Below are 21360 nucleotides of genomic sequence, written 5' to 3' on the forward strand. Positions count from 1 at the left end.
GATGAGTGCACAGTGCTTCGGGTTTGTGTCTCAGACAGCATCTCCCTCTTCCTCCTGGCAGCCTTTACTCCTGTGGTACCCGAGCCCTTGTTTCCCTGGTACACGTCCACATGTCCGTGTACCCTTGCCCTCCCGCAGCACCTAACGACTGTAGTCTACACTCCTACATCCACGCGTGGTTCCTCAGCGGTACCTGAGTACTTACACTCTTACCAGCCCACAGCTGTTCCCTCCAGCAGTCCCCGGACACACGCTGCGCTCCCATCAGTCCCTGGTATACTTCTCTTACTCATGGCCTGTTTTTACCTCCTTATTCTTGAGAACCAGCTGAAATGTTACTTGGGAAACTTCTTAGTCAGCCACACCCCTGTAAATACTTCACTCCTCCAACACCGTATTAGCATCTCTCTTCCTGTTCGAAGCCTCTAGTCTCTTTTGAGCCATCGTTAGGGGGACCTCTGTGGTGTGCTAGGCACTGAGAGTCCCAGGCCTGGGGGAGCACCGAACGCCACGTGGCATGTGGCATTCTGAGGGAAAGGTCTGCTCAGGGGCCACCCTATTCCCAGTGTGCTTTGGCCTTTTGCTGTCAGGTCCCTGCTGGATAAGGTACCCTTTATGGACCAGGGTGTGTGTTTCCTACTTCTGTTTCCTCAATGCCAAGTGCAACCTGGCACCTCATAAATGCTTCCTGAGTGCCTGGCAAGTTAGGGCCTGTGTACCCTAACCTGTTGCCTACACCTGGCGCTCAGTGACAGACCTCACTTCACACTTAGGGCATTTCCCAAGTTAGGTGAGATTTTCTTCTTTTGCTAAATTTTAGTCTTGTTCAGTAAAATCACAAAATACCAGGGTCTAAAGATCATATGCCACCTTCACATCCAGCATGTTGACAGCTCACATCCTCTTTGGGCCGTGACTGGTCCTTGGAGAAAAGGATGCTGTGGGGAGGCATACATAAAATGCAGCAGCTTTTGCTGAGTGTTGTGGCTCCAGTAGCAGACACGAGGCCCAGTCCAGCGAGCGGATGGCGCAGTAGACCGCCTGCCCTTTCTCGGGCCCATAAAAAAACACCCCCTCTCCCTTCACAGGGTAGACCTTCACAGCCTGCTGAACACCTTCTTATCTGTCTTGGGTTTTCTTCAAGCTACAAGGCCCTTGGTTTCTTACCGTGTGTAATTTAACCCCTGTATTCTCTTCCTGTCAAAACTAGAGATTTAAAATGTCTCATTCCTTGAGTTGCACATAACTGACTTGTCCTTTCCATGAAATTCAGTATGTGCTAACCTCCAGGTTTCTGCCCTCTGTGTGTCTGTCGGCTGCAAGTGAGGCTCAGTCAGGTCTCTGATGCTGGCCGAGGCCTCTGTTCGCTGACCACTCTTCCTGCTTCTCCGATTCATGTGCACTTGCTCTGCTTGCGTTAGCCTGCTCGTCTTACACATGTCCCTGTCTACTCTGTAACTGGCTATTTTCTCCAGCACCACAGCTTAAAGACAGATTCTTCTTTAATTCTTAGTCACTGTCCAGCTCCCAAATGCATAGCAAGCAATTGAGAAGACCATGACGTGGATCAGGTACACCTTAGTCTTTAAACTCACATCATTGCTCTTCAGTACTCTAGAGAAGTCCCGAACGACAGATTTTCCCTATTATGGTTCTTTTGATTTCCTGACTTCTAGTACCAAGGGTTGTAGATCTAACTAAGATGAAATTGTTGATGATGTCAGTCCTTTCTCTTTCTGTGATGTTCCCCGTTGGCCCAGTGGTGAGGATTTCGGTTTTCTTGGTGTTGAAATGTAATCCATATGGAAAGCTGCAGTCTTTGATCTGCATTAAGCACTTCAGGTCCTCTGCACCTAGAGGGAGCAGGACTGTGTCGTCTGTGTCACGTGGGTTATTGATGAGTCGTCCTCTGCTCATGACGCCTTAGAATTGAGAGAAGAGTGCTGAATATCCCGTGTCTGCCGGGAGAACGAGCAGGCCTATCCTAGAGAAAGTGCAACCAGGGCGAAGACGGTGAAGTTTTGTCTCAAGTGCTTTGAGCACATTGTAAGGAGATCCGACCTTGGAGAAAGACTCCATCCCCGTTGGAAAGAGGTGGAAGGTCAGTGTAAGAGAAGACCTTCAACGAGATGGCCTGACACAGTGACTACAGAAGTGAGCCCAGGTGTGTCAGAGATGATCACAGGGAGGGTTCACAGCCACCCTTGATCGTGCTGCTGTAGGTCACAGTTGACGCGACAGCACCTCCTCTCAAGAGCAGAGCCAGCCCCTCTTAAACCCACCCTTCCTCCACTTTCCTTCAAGCTGTCCTGCCACCTGCATCTTTATCTCTGTCTCGGGGTCTCCCACACCCATCCTGCCTTCTGTGTCAGCACATGCTTTCCTCATGACCCTTCCCCAACCCTTGACCCCCTCAGCCTGGGACAGCTCGTGCGTTGCCCCTCCCTCAGTCTCCCTGGCCACATCACGTACCACTATGTAGAATCCCAGGTAAGCAGCCTGGTCCTGAGTCTCGGAGCACTTCCTTCTTCTTGTCCTTGTCCTGCTACCTAGGGGGTTGCTCTCCTGCGTTGTCCTCTGCGCCTCACGCCCTGCTGGGCCCTCCCATGGTGGCTGTGCCTGGCGCTCACCACAGGGGCAAAGATGAGACACTCTTCCTGCCCTCGAGGAGCTCACAGTCTAGTATGTGCCATCCCTACTAGACTGCAGCTCCTTGAGGACAGGGGTCGTCATACTCACCTCGGGGCCACCTGCTTGGCCCAGAGCCTGTGCACAGAGGGACTGTCACTCCCCTGGGCGAGGGGCACATGCCTGGCCACAGTCACCAAGGCTATATAGCTGCTCATGTGCTCCAGCAGGATCCTTTAGAGGGAAGCAGATGCCCCTTGGGGCGTCCCTGCGTGGTCGTTTATGGTTAGGTGCCTGGGTGCTGTTAGCACCGATGGTTGCTTACCTGTTCATCCTGCCTCAGTCAGAAGGGCTTTCACCGCTGTGTCACCAGGGCCCTTGAGTACCCTGTTGCCAAGTGTTCCGCGTGCATCTCCTAGTTGTGCACTGGAGGACTTGCGGGCAGTCAGAGCGCATCGCGTTCTCAGGTACATTGTCTGGAGGAGTTGGTCCCTGGGAGCGAGACGGTCAGCCCCTCAGGAGGATGGCATGCCGCCGTGATGAACGCTGGGCTCACGTCTGTCAGACGATAAGGACGGCACGGGAGGGGAAGCTTCACATCTGCTGTTCGTAGGGTCACTGTGCCTCACGGTCGGCTTGACAGCACCTCATGCCACCAATACGTCCGTCCTTGTGAGAAGATGGGTATGAATCCCTGGTTCATGTGTCTGCCCCAACTCAGCTCTCCCTCCACTGCTGTCGGGTCAAGTCCGGCCCACAGGGATCCTCCAGCCTGCAGACACCACCCGTGCTCTCCTGTCCTCAGCGAGACCCAGTCCCGGCTGTGCTCTCCTGGTTAAGGGAGCAGGCCCTGTGAAAAGGAGTTCGCTTTTGCCTCAGTTTGAACGAACAAGTTTCCGTTAGGTTTTTAAAATTTTTCTTAGGAGAATTAAGGCAATAAGCAAATGAGTCGGAATTTAAATTCTTGTCCCCATGCTGGCGTACATTTGTTACTTGAGTTCATAAGCACATCCCAGCAGGGACAGCTCAGTGAGTTGTCACGTCTTGAACACACGTGTAGACAGCGCCCCGGTCCGGAAACCACTTACCTGCCCTCCTGGTGCCACCCTTTGTGGTCGTTGCTCCAGCCTCAGGGACCACATTGGCTTTGGAGACAACCCCAGCTGTTGAGTGTTACTTTCTTAAATAAGGTGCTTCCTGCTTGGTCTTGAGCTAGGAGGCTGGCTGTGATGCTGATGTGTGTACTCAGCTCTGACTTACCCCTTTAGCTGTGAATTCTTTCCAGATTGATAAGCCCTCGAGCTGTGTGGGTCCAGGAGCTTGCTTCGGTGAGTGTGTGCCAGAAGCTTCCAGCAGATCTGCACCCAGTAGTACAGTCGCTGGTGCATGCTTCCAGGGAGAGCGGTGGGGGGGTGTGGGTGTGTGTTATCTGCGCTGCTCCCTGAGCTCGGGGTGGCTATGCCGTCTGCACTGCTCCCAGAGCTCAGGATAGGGTACCATCTAGGGGCGGGTGTGCTGTCTGCACAGCCCCCTGAGCTCGGGGCGGGTGTGCTAAAGGACATCCTGGTCAGGTGGCTTCGTGGCCGGGCTAGAGGAGAGCCACGTAGGACTTGCAGGGGCCACCGTGTCACAGTGGTCACTCTGCTGGTTGTTTCTTGTTTGCCGGGAGTGTGACCCCAGCACGAGTTGGACCCTTTTTCTGGCCTCCGCGTCCATGGCCTCTGCAGGCGCAGGTGCATGTCTGGAGCCCATCAGCCCCAGCTCAGGCTCTGGGCCCATTTGGTGTGAGTTGTTTTCATTTCATGCCCTTCTTTGGCGCTCTGCTCGTGACTCCCGAGCTCTGGAAGGCTGTGCTTAGGGTACCCAAGTGGCTGCACAGTGCATCGCCATCAAGTTGATGCCAACTCACACCTGACTTCATTGGGTCCCCAAGGGGGTGAGTCACATGAGAGGAGACTGCCCACCCTCCTAAGCAGCAGCTGGTGGACTTGAACCAACAGAGTATGCCTTTGAGTCAGCAGTGCCTGCCTCCAGGGGCTAAGCCAGCAGAGCACTCCCAGTGATTATCAGGGGGGTTCTGAAAGCTGTGTGGCCCTTGCCATGTGGCGTGATTTGGACTGCTGCCTGCATTCGTGTTCGCAGGCGTAAGGGAGGTGCTCCCTCTGAATTGCCTTCAGCTCTGAGGCTCGCAGTAGGTCCGCGCTGGCTGCTGGCCGCCTTGGTCATATAGTAACAGCAGAGCTTCTCTGACCCTCTAAGCTGCCTGGGGACACAGTGACTGCACCATCGGATATTACTGACGGGGAGAGGAGCGGCAGCTGTCCCTGCCCAGCTTGCTTCCTGCTCTGCGGGGGTCCAGCCGACGCTCTGAGGGATGTGAGACCCCCCTGTGAGCAGCACTGTAGGGAGGCTGTGCCTATCCCCCTCCTCCAGGACCAGGGATGAACCGTGGGAGAACCAGCACCAGGTCTGCTTGGTGGGATTCTACTTCTCTCTGGGTTTTCTGTTTCGTTTTTAAAAGCTTTTGTGTTTGTTCTTTCTAAAGTGTCACCCCAGCCTGTCTGTGGTCCCCTTCTCACTGCTGCTGGGGCTCCCTCCCTCCGGGTGTGGCCTGTGTCTCCAGTTACCCATGTCACATGTCACTTGGAGGCTTTCTGTCTGCCTTCCCAGTAGTAACAAGTGCAGGGCATCGAAATGTAAGTTGTTCATCTCAGAGAGTGCTCCTTTCCTTGGCTCCAGTTGGCTAGTCAGCCGTATGCACAGTGATGTCAGAGTTACAGCAGGCCAACTTGGTTTTCTGTCAAGTGAGCAAACTTTGAGGAAGGTTGAAGCTTGTATTTCAGGAAAACTCATCTCTTCTGCTTCCTCAGCGGTCCCTGTCATCTTATGCCTGTTACCTTCTTTAAACCTCACAGCAGGTTGGAAGGATGAGTGCTTCCCTGTCACTTCATACGAAAGCAGCACTTCCAGCCAGTTCATCCTGGTCCGGCCCTGCTGAGAAGCCCCCTTGTGCCCCAGGTGGACTGAGTCAGAGCTCACCACAGTCACCACAGTCTCCAAGTGATTGTGTGTGAGAATCACATGGGAGCCTTGGCACAGCCAGCCGCACCAGACCAAAAGGCCAGCCGCCTTGGAAGGGGGGATGGTAGGAGGATGAGTGGAAAGGGGCACCACAGGGAGGAAGCAGGAAAGGGGGTTACACTGTGGGTATCATAAGTGATGTCATATGCAGCGTGTATTTGAGAAATGGAAAAGCAGTTAGCTCTATCACTTTGATTCACATTGCAGTTTAAAAAGAAGAATTGCCTGGGCATGGGTAGAAATCACAGAAGTATTCTAAGAATGGAAGGGAGCCCTGGTGGCCTAATGGTTAGGAGTTGTGCTGTCAACCCAAAGGCCTTTGGTTGGAACCCACCAGTCACTTCCTGGGATAAATGAAAGCAGTCTCCCCTGTGCGAATTAATGCCTCTGAAAACCCGCTGAAGGGTCAGCAACACAGAATAGAGGGGATTGTGGTGGCGTGGACCACAGCGTCTTGTCTAGAAGGCCACACATCTCCCACAGCTGAGTCGACCAGCAGCTGCAGTGGGAGAAGGATGGGTGGTCTTCCTTCCCAGGAGGGCTCGTTGTGACTTGGGACCGACTCCACAGCCACAGTGAGTCCAGGGGACCGCTCTTCACGGCAGCCCATAGTGACCTGCGCTCTGCTTGTCTGTGAAGATCACCGTCCCTCTGGCTTCCATCACACTGAGGACTCCGGGCAGCCTCCTGGTAGTGCGGGTCCTGCTCCTTTTATCTGAAAATGCCTTTGTTTGCCTGGGACCAGGACAGGGTCTTTGGGAAGCTTGATTTCTTGGCCCTTGTTGTGCATTGAGGGTTCCCCCAGTGCTGGACTCTGGGCGTCTGCTTCTAGAGAAGCCACTGCTCCTGTGGACGGGACATGCGGGCCGTCTCGCTGCCAGCACAACTCTCCTTGCTGCCTCGCAGACCAATCACCATGTGTCTGGCGGTTTCTTCTTTCTGGTCCTTCCTTCTCAGGCTTCCCCAGACTGCCTGGTTGTGTTCACTTCTGTTTGTGTGGCCGTGGATGGCTGGACCGATCATGTTCAACCTGTCTCCCATCCCAGTTCTCTCCCCTGGCCTTCACCATGCACGGGAGGGTCAGAGATGTCAGCCAGATGTTCAAGTGTTCCCAGAACCTGGGGCTCTCACTCCGAGTGTACCCCCTCTGACCACCAGTATGGTTACCCTCAGGTCCCCAGCCTGAGATGTGCCTTTCGGCACACCGTGTCCACACACCCAGATGCCGAGTGCTGGTGGTCACGCAGCACCCCGTTCTGAGCCATAACCTTCAGGAGGCTCCCAGGTAGGACCCCCACACCCATAGCAGGAAGAGGGCGGCTTCACAGAGGGCTTTAACGGGAGCCCTTCCATTGTCTGGGATAGAAACCCAAACGGTTGTGTGTTTCTTGCCATTTCAGTGAGGAGGAGCCTGGCCTCGCCCTGTCCATGGGAGGGGCAGGCAGCGGGGCCACAGGCTCACCCCAGGCTTGCTCTCTGCGTCGATCCCAGGGCTTTTCTTTCTATTGGAAAGGTCAGTCCATTCCTTGGTGGTGAGGCAGCCTTGGATAATTACCAGAGATACCGTTTCAAAATTGGTATTCCCACGAACTTGCCAAGACAAGTCTTTTCCCAGTTGGCTGCGTTCCCTCGCGTCTGTGCTGCGCTCGGGAGGCGGCCGGCGGCCACCGTGATCCACCATGGCCCTTCGAGCTGGTGCTCCGAGGCCCGTCTTTAGGGGAGGCTTCCTGTGAAAGGTGGTGCTTTGCCCTTGCACAGAGCTGAGGTGCTGTAGGATGCTCAGGGAAGAGGGCAAGGCCTGCAGAAGTAAAATAGAAACGCGTTCCTGTCCAGTGTGTGAGAACAGCCTCCGTCTGCCTTCAGGTTTCACAGGCACGGTCACACACTGGGGCGCCCGCCTGTTCTCAGGACTGATAGGCATCGTGGCCCGTGGTTATGGAACTAAGCAGGCCCAGCTTGTCTCCGTCACCCATTCTTCTAGGACAGCTAAAACTGCAGCTACCACGGAAGGGCTGGCCTTCTCCACTCCTAAAACCAGTCTGTGTTGGAGATGTGTTTTTGTTTGAGGATTAGCTCAGAGCAGGATACAAAGAAATCACTTTCTTGTTCTCCATCAAAATACCTTGGAAGCGAAGTCACTTCTCTCCAGAACTGAAAAGTATAAAGACCCCATCTGGGCTCTCGGGGCCTCCCAGAAACAGTGGATGGTGAGCGCAGAGCAGCGTTTTACTGTTGTTGGTGCCTTGAGTTGATCCCTTGAGTGAGCGGAGAGCGAGCTGGAGGCTCACTTCTTCCCAGACTGGACCATGTGTAAACAGAGGCCTTGGTCATCAGGGGTTGGAGCGTTTGGTAAAGCCCCCTCGTATCCTTGCACCTCTTTTAAGTCTAGGACCTAAAAGCCACCATGAGGGGAGGAACCGAGAGGCCCATTGCTGCTTGCCTTGGGCTCTGAGCCTGCAGAGGAATGGCGTGCTGCCAAGAATACTTGGAGTTTGGGAAAGTATGCGACGATTTGACCTCCCTGCCACTGGTCTGTTTCTCGGATTCCGCGCAGCTGTAGGGACGGCTGTCCAGGAGCCTCGGGCGCTCCCCCTCCATCTGTGGTGGGGCCTTCCCACTGGGAGAGCAGAGATTTCGGGGAGTTATTTATATGCTTGGTGACTGTCGGCACCAGCCACCATTTCCCAGAAGCTTCATGGTGAGGTATTTTGGGATGAGAAGGAAACGCTGAGGTCAAGGGAACATGCTCCCCACTGTCCATGCATTTGCTGAGCAGAGGGACCGGCGTGTTCAGTTACAGAGACACTGGTGTGTCCGCAGCATGCGGGAGAAATCAGATCCGTGTCCTCCGACCACAGCAAGCTCACCGCCTGAGGGCCAGGAAGCTGGCACCCAACATGCCACCTGGTACAGAGAGTGCTGCAAAGCTGCTGACCCTGTCTCAGGCCCTGCTTTGCACTGAGATCAGCTGATGGCCCCGGCTGCCGTGGGAGCTCGCCGAGTGTGGGCCCCTCAAAGACCACAGCCACACAAACACCATAGCAAGGTCTCCACGAGACAAGGTAACAGGCAGCAGGCTGTGTGAGCAGGGCAGAGCAGCAGAGGTGGTATGCAGGGAGGATGCAGGGCAGAGCTGCTCTCTGATCCTCGGAGGATGTCATAGCTGTGGACCGAACAGCCCAGGTGTCCCAGGCCAGCAAGGAGGCCCCTAGGCTCCTGAGTGTGGTGAGATAGGGTCGGCTGGGGGTGGGGGAACGTACACGAGGAAATCGTTCACCTCACTGCAGCGCGCACATGGTGACACGTGTCTCACCGGAGCACGCCAGGGTGTGCCAGCTCCTTCTGTCCCTGCGGGGGCCTACATCCTGCTCCCCAGGTGTCTGCACTGCCATGAACGGGCCACTCTGTCTGCTCACCTCGCGTTGTCACTGGTCCATGGCCTGTTCAGCTTTCCCTTCGTGTTGGTTCCCAGGCTCTGAGCATCGGTGGCCACGCGGCCATGCTCCTGTCATCTTGGTTTCTGGAGTTAGTGGCTAATCTTAATTGCCATCTTACCTACATGTCACTACACACTTGGGCAGATTTATGTAGACACATGCTCTTTTGTACCTGAAGTCAAACTGTCACTGGTTTTAGACTGGTTTGAATTACTGGCAGCCCCAGGTAAGAACAGGGCATTTGACTCATGGACTTAAAGCAGATCTTCCCCTTTTCAAAGACATCCCTTGCTTGGAATTCGTCGCAGATTGTGGGACTTGACTTAGGTCTCCACAGTTGTCCTTGGGCACAGGCAGTGGGCCCAGGGAGCCGTGCTCTCCGCATTGTGGCGTGGGGCCCGGAGAACAGTGCTGTGCGTGCTCACCAGCCGCCAGACAGAACTTGATCGTGAACTTAGTTGAATACCAAGCCCTGGTGTCTCCTCGGGAGTGCTCACGACTGAGGAAGTCTGGTGTCCTCTCCTCGGCCAGGTCCCAGGGCTGATGGCGCAGGCTGTACTGTGTCCGCGCACACACAGCGCTCTTTAGTGGACCTGCTCCGCCAGCACTGGTTCATGGGAAGGACGGCAGGCCGTCTGGACAGCTCGCGCGTTCACTCCTGTGTAAACGCGGCCCTGGAATGCTGCTGTTGCCGTGTCTGAGGCTGTGTCGTTTGCCCTCGGGAATGCAGACTTCCCTTCCTGGCTCCGAGAACTCCCCCTGCTCTCACGGATGGCACCGGGCTCGTCCTCCCTCGGGAGGGGCGCCCTGAGGCAGGAACTGGAGGTAGTGAGAGAAGCCAGCATGTGATGGCCACTTATCCTCCCAGCCTGACATGAGAGCAGGAAGAAAGCTGGCAGCCATGTGCCCTGCAGAGTGTTCCTGGGCCAGCCTCACCTGTGCTCAGGACACAGCACCAGGTTCCTGCTGAGCCATCCGGCCACGTGCCACACGCAGACTGGCACTGCTGAAGGGCGTGCTCTCTGCTTGCCCAACCGGGATAGTCTGTCTGGAGCAGAAATCATTTGGGAGGAGCGGTGCTTGAGGCTAAAAGCTTTCCTCCCGGTCCAGCACCCCCCTTCCGTTAAAGGATAGGAATGAGGAAGAGCGGGCAGCCGCTCCCTACATGCTGTAGTCATGGTGGTTGTGAAATAGTCTGTGACTTTGAACTGGAGTGGCCGCTCGCTCAGCCGGGGAAGCCCGCTGGAGCCTGGAGTCAGGGAGGGGCGCCTCTGAGAAGGCAGCATGTTCCCAGACTAGAAGGGTCCAGGCTGAGCTCACAGCCCATGAGTAATCGGGTGCTTATTTACTGCGTTCCGTCTGAGCGTCACTAGGAGCCCAGAGGAGGCAGCTGCTGGGCATGGTGGGGAGCAGGTCCCTAGGACCCTCAGCCATGGCACCCAGGGGGCCTTGGGAGGGGGCCGCTAGGAGAGTGGCTCTGGCCGCCTCGGCAGCCATTTGAATGATGGCAGACGGCCAGGCCTGAGCGGCTGGACCAGTCACAGGGGCCGTGGCAGGATGTGGGACCGCAGCTAGCTGTCCAGTAGTCCTGCGGGTGAGTACATATCACTGGCTGTGCTGTCCGCTCTCCAAGGCCTGCCTGCGTCCCTGCCCCGGTCAGATCTGTGCTGCAGACAGAAGCTCCGGACGCTAGTGGCTCTGGGGAGTCGCGGGAGCTTGCTGGCTGTGTTGCTTACCTGTCTGACCTGTCTGCAGCTGTGGGCATGTCGTGTCGGCCTGTTCCATGGGGCAGTCTGCGTCTCGACGCACGTACGTGCTCAGTGCAGGCCTGCCTCAGAGTCCTTGCCCCTGGGTCCCCTTCTGGGTCCCCTTCTGACAGCTGCACTCATTCCCCTGGTGGCCGTGCTTTAAATGGACCACTGCTGTTCTGGAGTCCTTCGTAAGGCCTGTGAAGCCAGAGCCTGTCCATGAGGGGTGGTGTCTTACTGTCATCACCAGCCAGCCAGTGGAGGGACTTGGGGGCCCTACACTGCTGTCAGCACCCCTAAATCCATGTGTTGTCTCCCCAGCGCCATCCTGGAGGAAGAGAAGGCTCAGCAGGAAGAACGCGTGAGAATGGAGTCCAGAAGACAAGTCACCGTGTCCTGGGACTCCGGAGGGTCCGATGAAGCCCCTCCCAAGGTAGGAAGGCCCCTCCCGACCTGGGCTCATTGTGGGGTGCTAGTCTGCTCGCCGGGATGCTGACAGCAGCACGCCGGCACACCCCGGGCTGGCTTCCCTCCTCCCCACCGCCCCCGTGAGCTGGGCTGCGTCTGAAAATGCCCTGTTGTCTTCTGAGGCTTCCCCGTGCACGCTCAGTCTCCCAGAGAGCGCCGACCCCCCCCAGGGCCTCCTTGTGCACTGCTTCCACCCCCACCCCCACCCCCACCCCTGCTCTGTTGTCCCCCCTCCAGCCCTGCTTCCGCCCTCCCTGCACGCCCCTCACCTCAGCCCTGGTGGAGCGCTATTCAGGGTTGAATCCTTGTTTCCCCTTTAATACTCTCCCCAACCTAGAGTCCACCACCCGGCTGTCAATGTGGTGTCTCACACACTGATGCTGTCCTTTCTCTGCAGTTTATTGATCATGGGCCGCTTCCCCCCCCCCCCTTCTATTAGAACTTTATTGGGAAGAAAATGACAATTGTTCGCCTGATTTCTGTTCTCAGAATGTTCAGGAATCTGTTAATGCAAAATATCAAATACTTGTTTCTTAATCAGGATGCCTGCCTTGAAAAATCTACTATTTTAAGCATTCTTATTTAGAGTGAGCTTGGTGACTATGACTGCCCTCTTCTGCAGAATTTGACGAGAAGGGCCTCTCTCCCACCTCCTGACCACTAGAAAATAGGACCATGGGACACAAGGGCACCCGTCTCTGCACGGCTGTCACGCAAGCCCTGCTCTGTCCGTTCTTACAGAAAGATGTCTGGGAAGATGCCTGTCACTACAGACACAGCTAGATAATAACACCTGCATAGTATGAGGGCACAAGTCGGCCTCGGAGGGTGCTGGGGGGACTAAGGGAGAGTGAGTGAATTCGTCTGTTGTACAAGTGGGAACACAGAGCAGACGTCGTGACAGCAGAGGGTGTTCACATGTGGTCCAACACAGGGATGGGCCTGGTAATATCGGGATGTGTTTACACACAGACACGTGGTCCAGTGAAGGGATGGACTTGGTAACCAGAGGATGTGTTCACACATGGACACGTGGTCCAGCGCAGGGATGGACCTGGTAATACCAGAAATTGTGGTCACACATGGACACGTGGTCCAGTACGGGCATGGGTGACGATATGGTGCAGATGTGATGATGTCAGAGGTGTTACGTGGCTATGACATCAGAGACTCTGTCTCCCATGCACACAGTACAGGGACTGATGGGCATGTGGCTCAGGCATGCTGACGCCAGCCCGGTCCAGGGTGGTGAGGTGAGACACACATCTAGATTTTTTTTTTTATTTTATTTTAATGAAAGTTTACAGAGACTTAAGGTTTCCAGTCATTCATTGTTGCACTTTTCTCCCTGCCCACCCCCTCCCCCAATTCACTCCTAACTCTTTCATTGTTAGGCAGTCCCTTCCCAAAGTTCAAGAATTTTTATATATCTGTTGGCTTGGTAAGAATTTCTTTTTTCTTTTTTTTTTTATTATTAAATTTTATTCGTTTTAATGAACATTTACAGAGATGTTTTCATTCATTTTGGTAATAATTTTCATTTGACTAATCTATAAACTCTATAAAGAAATGGCATTTACTGTAGAGCAGAGTTCAGGTCTTTTGTTCATAGGGTCACTATGAGTCGTATTTGACTTGATGACACTTAAACTAAGTGAGACTAAAGTTGTTATACTTTAGAAGAACATTCTTGTACTTTGTACATCACTCCTTGTCAGTTTGCTGTACTGAGGTAGTCTGGGTTTACTGTGATGCCAAACCTTGGGGTATCAAATAACCGTAATGGATTACCAACGTGGACAGAGTCTGGTGGAGCTCCCAGTTGTAGGACAGGTTTGGAAGCAGGAGTGGCATCTCCTTCCTAAACCACATGCCTCTGGGAACTCTATGAACTTGGAGAAATGACGATAGTTATTGAAGAGCATTAGGTCTGTTGTTCATGGAGTCGCTATGAGTTGCGCTCGACTCGTCGACAATCAACAACAACATTCTTAAACTGCAGTGTTAGTTCACGGGGAGGGATTGGCCGCTTCTTTGGTGTTTGAGCATTAAGCCCGACCCCGTTTAAGCCTCCTTCGTTTGTTTCTGTCTGTGGTGCTGTGGGTGTGTGTGGGAGAGTGTCCCACCAGGTCTGTGTTTAAATAGTCGGCGCTCAGCCCACTGCCCATCTTCTTAGCTGAGGGCTCCCTAGAATGTAGCCACGTGCCTGTGGTTTCATCTCACAGAGACACTCTAAAGCCACTGAGGTCTAAGGCCAGCAGACCCTCAGATACCTGCTGCTTGACCCTGGAGATTGTGTGGCTGGATCGTTCACCGGCGGGGAGCGGGTGTGGTCCAGGGCCTGGATGTCAGAGCCCAGCTGTGTTCCTGTGGGCACGGTCCCACATCCATTTTCTGCTTTCTCCATCCTCATCTTTTGTCACCCTCTGCCTGTGCGGACGTGCATGAAGTGAGCCAGCGTCCCTCTCACAGATCCCTCTGCCTGTGTGGATGAGTCTGAAGGGGCAGCCAGTGCCCCCAGGACACGTCAGTGGGTCTGCGAGATGAAGCCTTGCCCATAACCGCGTGTCCTTTGCCTTTCCACCAGACTCCATGCAGAGCAGAGGTCAGAGGACAGCTGGTGGCTTCTTGGGAGTCAGAGTGGGGGCCACACCGTCCAACTGTTGGCCCTGCTCCTGCCCACCTCGCTTCCACAGGAAGGACAACATGTCTGTTTACACCAGCTGTCCTGATGCGGAGGAACAAGACCCACTCGATTGAATCAGCAGCTCCCGGCACCTGAGAGGCTCTATGTGGGGAAAAGGGCTGGGGCAACCCCACACACACACCCCATCTCCTTGCTGGGGCTGGTGTCCACTTCCTCTTCTCCTTGTTTTAATTGGGCTGGAAAATAACAGGTGTCCAACCTGTCAGATCCCTAACATTTTAGATGTTACAGTTACTTTCATCTGTTTCAGACTAAACAGTTCTTTTACTAAGAGCTTTGAGGATATGCCTCAGCAGTGAGGGGATGAAGCTAGAAATGATTCCTTGGCTTAGCTCCAGGTGGAGAAGCAGAAAGTAGACCACTGGCCACTGTCCCAGGTGGTGCAGAGCCCAGTGCGTGCCTGCTCCTGGTCCCCCGCTCCCTGGGCAGAAAGCCTCCAGCTGTCTGGCACCAGGCGTCTCATGTTTTGTGGTTGTTGCTGTGTAAACAGCTTCATGCCCCTTTGAAGTGCGCTGTCAGTGGTTTTCAGCGTGTTCACAGATTGTGCCACCATCAGCTCTGTCAACTCAAAGCCCTCACCCACCTGGCTTCAGCTCCAAGCGGTCACGCGAATGTCCTCACGCACTAAGTGGCCTGGTAGATGTGGCCTCTCGCTTGGTGCATGTTTTCAAGGTTTGTGTGCGTCATGGCTGTATGGAAACAGCATTCCCTGGTGACCGTAAGATAGAGCATCAGCATACAGATCTCTCTCTCAAGTGTGCTTGCTTTTTACCTGTCCTGTCAACTTTGGCCTGATTTTGGCTCTTGGGCATTGCTGGGTTACACGATGACTGCATCTGGAAATTCTGAGGGACTGTCAGGCCATTGCCCACCACAGCTGCACCACTTTACCCTCCCACCAGTGATGAATGAGGGTTGCTCTGTCTCTGCGTGTGCTGGTACTTTTTATTGGCACTGCTTTAGTGAATGTGGAGCGGCACCTCTGTGGTTTGGATTGCTAGATCCCTAATGGAATGGCTTCATTGAACTTGGATCGCCTGCACCATGGTAGCAGCAATCAAGAGATAAAAAGCCGCGTTGCTTTGGGGAACTTGCTGTTAAGGCCCTCCTCCAGGCCCTAAAGAGCAGGGACAGTGGTTGGAAGAGTTTAAATAGGAAGGTACACCAGGCCCAAAGCAGTGTGTTTTCCAGTTCTTCAAATGCATGTGAAAGTTGGTCAGTCCAGAAGACTGAAGAGGAATGAGGGTCTGGATCGCGCTGTCGGAGAACGGACTGCCGCAAGAACAAGCAGTCTGTGTCGGAGGAAGGGAAACGGCTCACGTATGGTGTGTGGGGTCTGGAGGTGCCAGTTCTTGGGGAAAGGCATGGTACTGATGAAAAAAAAAATCCGTGAGAGCTAAGAAGACCAGAAGCTGACGACAGCAGTGGACTGAAGCATGACAGTGTGACAACGCAGCAGAGGACACGTGTCATTCTGACAGCACCTAATACTAACAGTGACGACCAATATTGAATGCCTGCCACGTGCTTTTTTTGGCCATTGTAAACTCCTCTTTGGAAAAATACCTATACAAATCTATAAAAAGAGTGGTCGAAGTGGTCTGGGAGTGACCATATCTGACCTCTACTAACTCCATCGGACAAACTGCCCCCATCAACAGCATCCACAGCACGAAACCAGTTTCTCTGAGACCAGACATGCCCCCATGCCCCTGCACCTGCCAAGTCTGATCCCTCCTCCCAGGGCTCTCACTGCTGTACCACTAGGCCCCACATTTCCTCAGTGACCTCACAGAACTCGGAGACCATAGTCATGGTTATGGGTTTACCAGGGGTGTCAGTGGGTTTCGAGTCACATTGGCAGCAGGAAGTTACCTCCCGTGAGCACAACTGCTCAAGCGTACTCAAAGGCCCTTGACCTTCAGCCTGTGGCTTTGAGTCACTGTTGCCGACCTCTCTCTGCCCTGCCTGTTGTGGTGTCCCCCTTGTCCTGCCCTGGTCCTCCAGTCAACTTGGGCGGAGGCCCCTGGCAGGCAGCATCCCAGGTCAGCTGGACGCTCTGTCCTGCTTTGGTCTCGGGTTCTCTGCCGCTTCTCTCGTCCAGGTCTTGCTCTGGTTGCTGGGGGAGTCTGGTTCCAGACGATGTTCACTGCGATCTCTGCTTCTTGGCTGCCATGAAATGCACGGCAGTTCCTGGTTTCTGCCATTGAGCCTGGCGGGCTGGCGTGGCAACCGGTCCTGTAACAGTAATCTTCACACCTGTTTGGGTGTTTGCACCGGCCGTGTGGCGACAGTCAGAGCTGGCAGGAAAAGCCTCTGAACAATCTGTCTGCACCACAGATCCTTGGCCAGTTTCTGAGTTGTGGGGTGGGAGTGTTCTTTATATATTCTTTGTACAGTCATCACTGAGCGTGTCAACCAGTATTTTCTCCCCTCCTGTGAGTTTTCATTTTCTGATTGCATGTCGTGTGCACAAAAGTGGATATTTTGTTGAAGTTGTGTGTTACCTCTGGTGACTTTTGCCAGAACGTGGCTGAGGGTCCAGTACCCAGTTGAGGTCACTGGTTCGCTCCTACCTGCGAGGACTTGTCCTTTCAGCCTCGTGTTCAGGTCTCAGCTGATCTGGAGTGGATTTGGGGGCAGGGGAGCGCTGACTTCATTCGCTGGAATGTAGAAGGATATCCCAGGCCCCACCGCCTTTTCTCGTAAAGGTGATTCTTTCCTCGTGGAGTGGTCTGGGCATCTTTGTTGAAATTAACATCGTTTACTGCTCTCTCAGCTAAGCTCTAGTAGAGAAAGATCTTTGCCTTTTTTCCCCCCTTCATTCAGTAAACCATAGATTTATCAAAACGATCAAAGTAAATACTTGTTCAGCTGATGCTTTTGCTTTGTTCCCAGCCCAGCAGACCTGGTTACCCCAGCCCGCGGTCCAGCGAAGGCTTTTACCCCAGCCCACAGCATGTGGCTCCGACCAACCACTACCAGGTATAGTCACTGTGGGCACAAGACGTGCTCAGCTGTGTTCTGTCGCACTGTCCAGGGAGGGCATGCTGTGAGTGTACTTAGCATTATTATGGGCTTAAATGAGTGTGAGTTGGTTATTTAAAAAAAAAATTCCCTAAGAAAGTCCCCTGACAGTTGTGCTAGTGAGGTGTCTCAGAGTCCCTGTGCAGAGAGTTTGTTGCTCCATCTCGATGCAGTGGGGGCAGGTGGCATCCCACCCCCAGCAGTGTCCTCTTTGTCTTCCTGCACTGGAAGGTCCTCAGTGTCCTGTGTCCAGCACTCTTTCTTCTGCTTTCTCAGGTGAGGTGTGAGGGAATCCAGTGAGTGCATTCTATTTAGCGATCACACCCAACTAGAAGTCTTTCTAAAAAGACAGGAATAAAATTCAAAATTACCTTAACAGAAACCAGACACAAGTCCCATGGACAAATATGAAGGAAGGAGCTGTTGGCCTCACAGACAAGTGACCTGTCCCAGTTAAAATAGTGACCCAGAAAAGAAGCAGTCAGTCCCCAGGCAGCACTCACTCCGGGTGCCGGCTTGGTTGGAGAGAAGTTGTTGACTCTCTTGAGCGTGATTTACTCGGTGAACACAGAGCTTCTTATAGACAGCCGCATAGCCCATATGCCACCACGATGAGGATGGGCTGTGCGTCACAGGGTCCCTCGTGCCCCTTCCCCATCCGTGCTCTGTGCCCCACAAGCAGCTGTCTGAGTTCTGTTAACACGGGTGGGGATTGGGCCTGTCTGCTTATGTTCACTTTCCGTCGGATGACACGCTGTGAGGGTCACATCCATGCCACAGTTAGCATACTCATACTGCTGTTCTTACAGGGAAGATGCCTAGAGGAATCTCTTACATGATCCCCAGGAAACAGAGTGAGACCCAGTCATTTGCATTGTGCTTTTGAACAAGCAAGTCTGACTTGGCAGTGATAGAACCAGAGTAGAACGTTCCTTAGAATGGAGTGAGCAGGCGCTGTCTCTCATACGTTGGACACATTGTCAGGAGTGACGAGTTCCTGAGAAAATCAGCCTGGAGAAGACAAGGTCAAAGAGAAGGAACGCTTTGAGCAAGAAGGACTGATACAGTGGGCTCTGGTGGAGAGGGAGTGGGGCTCAGGAGGGGAGTGGGGCTGGGGCGGGGCTGCCCGGGCTTCGTGCTCTTGTCACTGTGGGTCTGAACTGACCGTAGACCCCATTTGTGCTGGTCCTGGCTGTTGCAGTGGTGTCTTGTCCCTGACGGTAGAGACTTGTAGCGGCTTCACTATGGTAGTGACAGTGGCCAGCCACTAACGGAGAATGGTTAATTCATAGGCTTTCCGTGAAGAGTGGCTAAAAACAACATAAAAACCCAAACAGATCCTAGACATTTGCTGAGGAGGAAAAGCTCAGAGTTGGTCCACTTGCTGGCTTCCTCCCACCGCTTTCCAGATTTATTGGAGGGGCATGTATTCCTTCCCTTCCTCCTCCACAGAGGGGTCAGCCCCTTTCCGTCGCTCTGAATAGGAGCTGTGCTTCAGTGTCCGTGCTGCTGTGAGTGGGCGATCTTCGCTGCAGGCTCGCAGCTGCCAAGGACCTGCGTGCCCCCGTGTGTTACCACCAGAACAGAGACCAGTGTTTGCAGTTCTTCGTTCTGGGGGAAACAGGTCCACCCCGCTCTGCCCAGTGCTGGAGTGAGCCTTCGGGCTGGTACCTCCCCACCAGGTCCCTCAGCTGACCCTAACCTCAGCAAGAGGCCCAGGACCCCTGCCTGAAGGGGAGAGATGAGACATTGGATCTCCGGGCTCTTACAATGGATAGGCGTCCTGTCTCTGTCCTCTGTGTCCCAGGGCAGTGTTGGCCATGGGAGCAGAGGCAGCAAATCCCCCCTTCAAACCACTGGTCAGTCCTCAGTCCTCTGGAAGAAGCTGAGTCACTGAGACCTGGATCTCTGGCATACAGGGCCCAGGGGAGCTTATGGGAAAGCAGAGCTTAGGTGATGCCCTGCCCCTGAGGCAGGTGGTGGATAGAAACATTGCCCCATTGAAACATGCGCAGCACGTGGTGTGGAGGCCCTGGACGCAGGCAGGAAGTGGGGTGGTGCAAGTGGGATCTGTCTGCATTTAAGCTTCAGGGCAAGGAGGGAGAGACAGTCCTGGAGGGCGCTTCCTGTTCCTCTTCAGCCCTAAAGTCCCTTCCATCCTTTGACAGGTATAGTGTTGTTCAGAAATCTGCCTTTAGTCCCCGAACCTCTGAGGAAGACTCCTGGAAGCCCTCTGGCTGTGCTGTGTCCCTTCTGAACACAGGACAGAGTGGTCTGTGCTGGGCCTTTTATTATGAAATGCTGTCATCCTGACACTCTGAGAACTGTCTGTCTGTGACTGGATCAGGAACGGGTTGAGCACATGTAGCACATGTACTTGGTATAGAATTTCACCTTGTTAAAGGGTATGCAGATGAGGGCCTGGTCACATGAGCTGTTAGGAGCTATGTCGTCCTGCAGGCGGCGAAGCTGGCCGAGCCTTGGAGCTGGTGCCTGCCCCTCCAGTGCTCGAGCTGAAGGAGAGACGTACAGAGGGCCCGGCGATTCCGTGCCTTAGTCTTCCTGCTAAGACCTCCCAGGCGGGACTGCCTTCAAGACAGAGCTGACTGCCTGCCTTCTCCCTCCTCCGCTGGTCCTCGGGGGACAAAGGCTTGACTGTGTGCACTGGGAGGGGGGCGGGTGACCAGAAGAAGGAAAGGTCAGGAAGGAAGCATGGAGGGCAGTATGGCTGAGCCTCTTCTGTGGCTGCCTGGCCGCCTGTGGCATTTGTCCCTGTGGACTTCTGCTTCCCTTCATGAGGGGTGTCTGGTCGGTCCCAGAACCACCACTGTTCCCTGATGGGACTCCACAGCAGCTCTCACAGTGGCCGCTAATCTCACGTGTAAGCACAGCACACATGCTTCTGTCATCTTACAGGTGTGTGGGGCCACTGCTCCCACCTGACTCTCAGGGCATGAGGTTTCTGGTGACTCTGTCCCTTTCTCGGGGCCCCTGTTAGTCTCGGTCTGCAGCTCCGCCTCCATCATGGAATCAAGCGTCATGACCTGTCCCTTCGCTCTCCATGGTCACATCTCCCTTCTTCTCTCCTCTTCTTATGGGCACTATGATTACAAGGGACCCCCAGTTAGGCCAAGCTCATCTCTCCATCTCTGGACCCTGATTCCATCCGCAGAGTCCCTTCTGCCATGTGTGGTGGCGTGTCCCAGGGCTGTGGGTGTGTGGGGCCCATTTTCAGCCTGCCTCCATTCTCTGTTACTCTCCTGCGTGAAGCAGAGCCATGCACAGCTGCACTCACAGCAGTTATCCTGCCTCCTCCTGGGCTGCAGGTCTCCAGCTACCCCGGCTCCCACAGCATCCCAGCCATGGCAGGCAGCATCTACCCAGGCCAGGCCTCTCTGCTGGATCAGACGGACTCATGGAATCACAGACCTCAGGAGATACCAATGTGGCAGCCCAGCATGGAGGTAAGTGACTGGGGCACTCAGCCCCAAAGCCCCCAGCCGCAAGCCCTGTGGTATCAGGTGGTAGACGCTCTACCTGGTTCCTGAGAGGAGCCTACTCACCTTTTACCAGGAGCAACTCGTGGTTGAGGCTGTAGGTGTTTTGGCTGGCAGTCCACCATTTAACCCCTTGTGTTTGGTCCAGGATACCCTTCATTTCTGAAGCCCTGAGGCTTGCTAATATGTAGGACCTGATTCTAAGGTCTGGAGGCCGTTTATTGAGCTCTTTCCTTCAGTGTCTGCTTTTATGAGGGGTACAAGGCTCCGTAGAAGGCAGAGCCCTGCATGGACGCATTAGCATCTGCGTGTGTCTGGTGGGGGCGAGGACGGAAGCATCCTGCAGCCGTAGACTGTTCCTGTTTTCGCTGTTTCTGCTAAAGGCAGGGATCTCCAGGCCCGCAGGATCGAGGGTGGGCTCCCTGGGTCACAGAGCCTCTGCTGTTGCTTTTCCTGCCAGGGTCCACGCTGGATGGCTGATGGCCTCAGTTCTCCACAGGGTGTCTGCACCGCACTGTGTCCTTCTGTGTGTCTGTGCTTGTTTGCTTGCTTCACCGATAGTGGGTCCTTTGCCTGGATCTTCATCATGTCTTTGGAATGGACTCTGCTGGCTCTACGAGCTGAACCATCCTGTGCTCTTTAAAGCCGCCCAGCGCACAGTACCACACCCTGGGGCGTCATCTCCCAGCCAGTAGATCCAGGGACCCGTTTTGCCCCCTTGCTGGTTGGCTTAGTTGTCTGAAAGGCACACCTCACGTCGGGTCCTC

At 54.4% G+C, this 21360-nt stretch overlaps 1 protein-coding gene across 2 annotated transcripts in view; it reads left to right on the forward strand.

Moving 5' to 3' along the window:
• PTK2 (protein tyrosine kinase 2) overlaps positions 1-21360 on the forward strand; it is a 128437-nt gene that overhangs the window by 89668 nt on the left and 17409 nt on the right. For both annotated transcript variants that reach the window (XM_006879264.1, XM_006879263.1), the window contains exons 21-23: positions 11216-11327; positions 16968-17054; positions 20423-20560. In XM_006879264.1, coding sequence (XP_006879326.1) covers positions 11216-11327; positions 16968-17054; positions 20423-20560 — 337 coding nt within the window. The remainder of the gene's footprint in view (positions 1-11215; positions 11328-16967; positions 17055-20422; positions 20561-21360) is intronic.

Source organism: Elephantulus edwardii, unplaced genomic scaffold, assembly GCF_000299155.1.
Source record: "Elephantulus edwardii isolate Elephantulus edwardi_28Jun2011 unplaced genomic scaffold, EleEdw1.0 scaffold00003, whole genome shotgun sequence".
Classification (NCBI taxonomy): Eukaryota; Metazoa; Chordata; class Mammalia; order Macroscelidea; family Macroscelididae; genus Elephantulus; species Elephantulus edwardii.